This window comes from Aptenodytes patagonicus, chromosome 1 (genome assembly GCF_965638725.1).
Source record: "Aptenodytes patagonicus chromosome 1, bAptPat1.pri.cur, whole genome shotgun sequence".
NCBI classification, from domain to species: domain Eukaryota; kingdom Metazoa; phylum Chordata; class Aves; order Sphenisciformes; family Spheniscidae; genus Aptenodytes; species Aptenodytes patagonicus.
The window spans coordinates 9,779,582-9,787,646 of record NC_134949.1 but is presented as its reverse complement, the minus strand read 5'-3'; the positions used below and the strand labels follow the sequence as shown (position 1 = coordinate 9,787,646).

General features: G+C 38.1%; 1 protein-coding gene across 1 annotated transcript in view; it reads right to left on the bottom strand.

Moving 5' to 3' along the window:
* Positions 1 to 4,388: 4,388 nt before the first annotated feature.
* Positions 4,389 to 8,065, bottom strand: part of SEMA3E (semaphorin 3E) — a 156,241-nt gene continuing 152,564 nt past the window's right edge. Inside the window, exon 17 of the mRNA XM_076359316.1 lies at positions 4,389 to 7,606. Coding sequence (XP_076215431.1) covers positions 7,154 to 7,606 — 453 coding nt within the window. The 3' untranslated portion in view covers positions 4,389 to 7,153. The remainder of the gene's footprint in view (positions 7,607 to 8,065) is intronic.

Genomic DNA, 8,065 nt, shown 5'->3' with positions numbered 1-8,065 from the left:
ATGCATCCTCTAATATGGCACCCTTTCCTCTTGCCATATAGCTTTTGCAATGTCCCCCACAAGACTTCACAATCCGTGTGTTGTCTAATCCCCTGGATCAGAGCAGAGCTGCATTTGAACACACTGACAACAGCCAGTGGCGAGAGTCATGTCTAATGGGGCATGTTCCCTGGCACAGGCTGTAGAAGTGGCAAAACTCTTGGCAGCTTCAGCCCCACTGACAGCTACAGAAGAGGATGGGGAGGGCTTTAGCTCGTACTGACCCTACGTTCACCACCAAAGACACAGCAGTTGACCATATTAACCAGCCAGGAAGCCCCAGAAAGGCCACCCTTGCGACTGTTTCTTCCACTCTGCTGTTTCCTAATTTGTGCATTTTAAGTGCTTTGAAAAGGATAGATGGGATGGAAAACATTTAGGGTTGGTTTTTTTTTTTTTTTTTTTAAGCTAAAAAAGGTGTTTCTGCCTTTCTGGAGCATATTCTCTATGAAATGAAAAATTTCCCCACAATTCATAATCCACCCAGGCACAGGAACTATGATAACAAATCACAATTCAAGGTCTTTTCTAAAAGCTTCTGTGGGTAAGTAGTTCTCAAATCATTACAGACGCTAACCTCACACCAATATAAATAACTCACAGCTGAATATTAATCTGCCAGCTTACAGTTTTCTGTGCCCGGTGTAACATTTAATGAAATTCACAAAACAATGCTACAAAAGTGTGGAAAACAGTCAAAAAAACAGAGTGCAGAACAGAAATGGTAATGTTCTAGACTGGAATATTCATAATTTCAAGAGAATATTTTGTATTCTGGAGGTTAAATTAATTTTTATCATGTGCATACTCTTCAAAGGTCAGTGCACATTAAAAAAAAAATGCTATCACTTTTAGACATTAAAAAAATCCATCTTTGCTCTTTTTCAAGATGATTAAAAGGCAGGAAGATAGAAAGGCAGGTATTCTTTGGAAGTTATACTTCAGGTTTTTGAATATCTTTTTTCACGGAAATGTGCTATAAAAGTGAGTCAACACCTAATTCCCCTAGTTTCCAAACAAATCTAAATACTAATGATTTCTTATTAAAATTAGTCTCTGACAAAACAGGACCTCTGAATAAATGAAAGTACATCACTTAATGATTTCTGCTGTTTAAAAAAACAAAACAAAACAAAAAAATCACTCCATCCAAAATCACTCCCCAATATGTATTTTCTTGTTGAATGCTGTCAACTTCATCCTCCCCACTGACTTTGTTTACTAGCTCTCTAAGACAAAACTGCTCAGAAGTAGTTACCATATTTTCAGCTATATTGATAGCTCTGATGTTTTGGAGTATTTACTTTGAGACACAAATTAGCTTGAAATGGTCTTTCTGATTACCTTAAATTAATTAATCTAGAATTAATCTGACAAATCATCTCATCTTAATGAACACATCTAAAAAGGACCTGATAGATTGCAATCTAAAAAATCTAAAGATTTCTGGTTTTCTCCAACAATTACAAGGAAAAAAAGGACACCCCCCCACCCAAACAAACAAAACCCAATGCCTTCCCTCCCCCCGCCAAAAAAGAGCAAACCAAAGAAGCCTGAACAACCACAGGCTCTTGTGCTTTACATATTAATAGGGACTGTATTCGGGACTCAGTCTGACAAGACCATGAATGGATATCATTGTGAAGAGGCTTTATATTCCTTGATAGACTTACTAGCCTCTGATTTTTCACTTTGACCCTCTTCCAAAAGTTTCCACCCTATAGCAGGAATGACTGAGCAGGATGTGTTAGCATATACTACCATAAACTGAAGCTGCCCGAAAAACTTGTTGATTAGTACAAACACGCCCTTACACACTGCTTTTGGAGCACAAGCTGGGGTCTCTGTGTGGCATCGCACAGTGTTGATTTAACTTGCCCACTCACCTGGCACTACTCTGTACATCGCTGCAGCACAACACTGCATTGTGTCGTGGGGAGCTTTGTCTGGCCACAGGCCTTTTCTGCTCCTGTAAACAACAGAGTAAGGGATGCTAAAATGTATTTTCATCCCTCTGGTGGCTTTTGTGAAACTAAATAAATTTTCAACCTAAAAAGCGCTATCAAATATTCATTATTTTTAATGATTGCAAAATAATAATGTAGTAAGTAACACATTTAAGCAGAAGAAAATGCAGTAAATTAAATACCAATGATCTGTATGCCTGAGTTAAAGCTACAGGTGGAATATTTCTATTACCTTGATTTTGACAAGGTCCACAGTGTATTCTTCAAATTCTGATTATTAATAACATGTTTTAATACATCTAGCAAATTAAAACGCAGAAAATGCTCATGGTGCATTAATCATGTCCATTGGTCTGCAAATTTCATCTCTTATTATAGGGAAGAGGAGAAGACAGTGAGTTACAGCTGTTGCGGCTTATGATGATCATGATGATGATCATGATGATGATGATTATGGACATTATTATGTGCCTTCACAGACATGCTTGAAATCCATGTTGAGGGCACTGGGTGAGTGTGATTCTTCAGAGTGAGAAAAAAATCATTATGGGCTATATGTGTGATTTTGTTGGATATGCTGAATTGCAAACCGACTAGAGATATTCTGAGAGTTCATAGTTTATATACAAATGCACTCACATTAAATGTAATCCTATACTGTACTTCTTCAAACGTGGCTTTTCAACGATGTGCAAAAACTCTCTCAAAGGCACAAAATTCTGCAGTTGAATTAACTGACATCACAAGTAAAGAGATATTTTGTTTCAGTGGAGTTTTCTGAGCGGTGCAATTTGGGAAGTCTACTGAAACAAGTTATTCACAATGGTCTTTTAGCCCACAGATGTTCTGAAACAGGATCTGTGACTCACCAAACCATTCACGGATCCAGTCTTCTCCTCCTGCAATTAAATGTGCTCTTTCTAGATACGGGTAAGAATCTCAGGAAATCTAGGAATTGGGCAGCTAAGGCTCCCATGCTCCAACTACATTCAACTATGCTCAGTCCTGCACCTCTCACTTCAGCAAATTATGAGCACATGTGTGCAAAGGCTTAACAATATATTTCCTGGTTCAGCATTACATGAGAGTCATATCTCAAAGGGGCAAAGTTGTTTTGCGAAATGGGATTACGGTGATGGATTAGGTTGATGTTTGGAAAATTTGTTCAGAAATGTGTGCATCACTGTAAAATGCTGATTAACTCATAGCGACTAGTAGCTTTACTTGACATTGCTAGCTCTGCCATTTCTCTGTTCATAGTGCTAGTCAGATAACTTATTTCCTCAAAAAATTAAAATTAAAAAAAAATCACTCATTACTAGTGGAGAAAGTAAATATCACCCAAAGGCAAGACTTGTCAATCATGGCTTCATTTACAATAAATACTCATGTTAACTGCACATGAAATCTCCTTTAAAAGTGGTAATTTGGTGAACTGAACAGGATTCCAGGGCTGATAGGAATTGCAGACATCCAGCTAGATTACAGATGTAGAAAAGCTCACTTTCAGTGCCTCTTATCTGGACAGTGCAGCTTTCAGAGGCATTTGTGCCTTCTGGACCCCGAGACATAAAGTTGCATAAATAACTCCAGCTTCACAGCTCCAAGGTAGACTAAGGAGATTAATGGACTTTTTAGAAGGGAAACTGACTGACAGATTTCTTTGGGGAAAAGAAAACTGATCCCCCCCCAAATTAAAAGAAAATAAAAGAAGAAGAGAAACTCTATAACTGCGTTAATTATGTTAATTCAAGCACTTTTTCAAATATGACTGTTACCTCTGCTGTTCAAGCACCTGGATGTAGGGCAATTATTTTTCTCTCTTGCCTACATAAGGAGATCTATTTTATGTTACAGAAAGGTTGTGTAGACCCTAAAAGCCTATTCTGAGATATACAAACCAGGAATTTCACAGCAGGCTAGCACTCTCCTGCCTTGATGACCCATCAGAGTCTGAGACCACAGTAGTTTGTACAAGGTGACAATAGTCTTCACTGACAACAAAAGAGCAAGAGCAAAGAAAAATAAATGTTTAGTCCAAGTGATCTGCCTTGTCCCTCCTCAGGCAGCAGGGCAGAGTTCAAAGCTTTATCCAAATTGTTGTTTCTCAGTGAACTTCTATCAGTTAGAATCTTCTGGGTTTAAGTGACGATGTTCTACTCTCAAAATACATTCATGCAGCAGATGCTGCTCTGATCATAGCTTTCCCAAATCTACCTGACATTAACAAACTATCATCCCTCTGTCCTGATCTGAGATTTACTCATAAAATGCATGGAAAAGGGCATCTGTAAATAACAATGTGTGACTAGTGATCTGCGCATAATCATACTGTCTTGTGAAAATAAACTATGAGAAATAATACAGATTATTTCAGCCAAATATGGTTCTTAATTATATTTATAATTTGACCACTTCATGCACATACAAAATACATCAAACTCATAATGAAAAAAGCAGACAATGCCCCCCAAATATACAAAGAAGCATTTTAAATAACATTGTCTGTGTACAAGCACATTTGTGCGTATCCTTCCAAAATACATTGTCACTCTTTCTCTTCTTCCATAGATGTCATAGCACTCTTTGAACAAGACCTTGTAGTTCTGAATTCTCACAGGCATTGCAGCCATGAAAGTTGTAAGGTGTGAGCTAGAAATTTAAATTTTAAAAGGTAAATAAAAATTTAATGCAATTCCCCACATATAACCACTAAAGGGATGAGGAGCTAAAAATACACACTCTCGTGTTAAATCGGGAATCCTGATTTGCATATCACATGATTTCCACCTGAAATCTCAGAGTGAGACACAAAGTTATATTTGTTCCATCAGGCTGAGATGCTGTTATTCCTTTCTAATAGTCCATTAATGGTACATTTGGCACTGGATACTAGCAAATGAATCAGAAAAAGTAAAATATAACTCCCATTACTGTTGAAAAGAAATAGATTCCATAGTTCACCAGAAAAGGATTTCAGTGGTGTTTTAACAGTTTTCCATCAAGGATGCCAGCGAGGTTTGTATAGGGGATTAAGTATAAATCAGGGATGCTTGTTCTGTGTCTGTTCTCTCTGCAACAGCCTTCAGTGCTAGCACTTTCCATATAACTGTAAACAAACAGAGGATCCTAACTGCAACTGAGTTCCATTAAACTGTCATGGAAAAGTGAATTTATCCAGCCTCCTGTATCAGATCAAAGTTAGCAACTGTGTGAATTTGTGCAAGGCCGTGCAGTGTCCGGTCCCATCTCTTAGACAGGCATTCTAGCTAAACGAAGTGCAAACCCTCAGATAAATTGGCTTCCTTAACACAACTGGCTGATGGAAAGGTTTATCTGCTGTTACACCGACACAAGGTGAAACCCTGTTTCCCTCGTACTCCCGTTGCTGACAGTGCACCCACGGGCTCCTGCCAAACACCGGGACAGTCTCTGTTCCCAGAGGCACACAGCAAAGCTCGCTGGTCCTGGCAGCAACTGCGAGATCCTCTCACACGCAGCCTGTTTGGAAGACACTGGGTTAGCCTTGATTGCTGCGTTTGTTAACACAGCAAACCTAGCAAATCTCTGTTTTCCAGGCTATTAATTCCCACTGTCTAAATTCTGTTTCCTGATTAGAAGTCGAAGCTCAACATGAACGTCTATGTGGCTGGTGAATATTTTTTATATTTTCTTGGTGGCATCAAAATCAGTATCAGCTTGGCTATTTCCCCTATTGGCATCATGTTCTCATTTGAGGAATTAACTCATTTGTGACTCATTTGTGTTTATAACTTTGCTTTTTTTTTTTTAATTCCCAATTATAAAGAAATCCAATTCATATTGTAATATCAGATTTCTCAAGTAGTTAAATGCTAGTTTTTCTGCACTTTCTGCATCTGGTTTCTTGTACTTAAAGAAAGATTTTTTTTTCTTTTTTTTTTTAAGTAAGTCTTGAAAGACCTAGATTGCGACTTAGTTCTTTGATCTCCTCTCCTGATATCACTCACAAGAGCAGCAAAGCAGCCCTTTTGACCAGAGATCACATATCAGGAAAAGATTTACCTGGAGCAGACCCTGAAACTATAGAAACACAGCTGCATAATGCTGTGGGGTTTTTTTTTTTTAATCTACATCCTAACTTTTTATGACTGCATTTTACGCCAAAAGCACGTTAACAACGTAAAGCATTACTTACTTTAAATGCTGTCTTTCCAGCATAAATGACTTCCAACACTACCTTCTAAATCTGCAGATTTAGCACATGGAGACTAGAAGTGTGTGCTGAAAACAAACCAGCTGTGGATCTGGGTAATACTTCCTTGCTATACACTTTCTTCAGAAAATAGATAATATCTGCTTTTGCTTTGTTTTGCCACAAGAGGGCACTCCCTTAATTCGTGTCATTACTACCGCAACGTCCATTACTAGAGACAAGGTAGACTCGTTTTCTATCTAAACCGTTATTCCAACTTTTTATACAGATAGGTTGAAGAATTTCATTCTGTTTGTGTTCTCAGCATGCATTTGACTTACATCAAGTTACTAGGCAATATTATTTAGCTGTGAGAGCACACTGTGCTTCGTAAATGATTGATAAGAAAAAAATGGTGGGAAGTAAATAGGATTTCCCTTCATTATCTTTAGAAATAGCAGTACACTGTATTAACACAACTCATTGTTCTCAGTGATAAACTCAGACAGGTCACAATCAAAAGGAAAGATCTTAAGATGTGCCGCTTTCAGAAGCACGAGAAATTTGTGAAACGAAGAAAAGATATGTGTTATATTTTTCATCCGCTTGTGAATGCTTAGCTATTTGAGTTTGCTTAAATATGCCATCATATGCAACAATATACAGCGCAAGCATGGTCCACACAGGAAACTTATTCAAGCACTCAAAGTCTGAAGATTGTCACGTCCTCCCTAATGCAAAACTCTGATTGCATTGACCTACTTCGAATCAGATAGTTAAGAAGATTTTGTTTAAAATGCTTCTAAACAGTCATCATGAGTGTACAGTATAACTTACCATAGCATTTTTGTTTTCAGTCCCGATATTTTATATATATAAACCTGTGTCATTTACCAAAACCAAGACTAATTTCTCCCTCTTACTTAAGTCCAAATAAAATTTTGCCCAGAAACAGTAGATGGATTTTTGTCCATCAAGAGTCAGCTATGTTCCTGGGCAACCGGTAATGCTCTGGCCTGATCCTTGCCTTCTTCTCCTGAGGGTTGGCATATTTCCACTTGGACGGAGACATTTTCAGCTTTTTCCTCTTCTTATCTGTACACCACACTTTTTCACAGTATTCCTCCACCCTCTGGAAGTTGCTGTAACCTATTAGTTGAAGAAATTCCTTGTACCATGGCTTAGATGCCTGAGGTATACTGCTCTGCATTGGGCATGGCATTTTGTGAGGTATCTCCTCCTCATAGTCTTTATTGAACATTTCATCTACACGTTCTTCCTCGACTATTTCCAGGGTGATTTTCCTGACAGTGTGAACAATGCTGTGTTCCACCGTCTGACAAAAATAGGTCCCTGCATCCAGCCGATGCAGCTTCAGGAATAAGAGGCCAAGATCCATTTTGATTATTCTGTCATCCGTCTTCACCTAAAAACCAAATTGACAGAGTTACAGAGCACAGGCCTTTACTATTACCTTAAATCAGTGCAATAACTTCTGAAATGTACTTTCATGAATGTAATATTGCATTTCAAGAGGAAGATTAAGAATCCATGATCCTTTAATTCACAGTTTTTAAGTAATGAAAATATTTACTTGAAGTAAAGAAGTTGAACTGTGGAAGGAAAGTGATCTAGAGAATCTGGCAAGCATGTTAGAACAGACAGTGGAGCTGATAGTTTCCTGTTTTCGCAGCATGGGTTAGTCACTTGTGGCTAAATCACAGAGGGAAATAAGCTTGAAACATGCAAATATACTACTGGATGGAAAACAAATGGGCATTTGCCAGATGACCTGCAATAACTGTCGCTGTGAATGCTCTTATACATTGACAAATGTTTTTGGGGCGACACTCATAGATATTTTTATATCTAACTGCAGGACCAT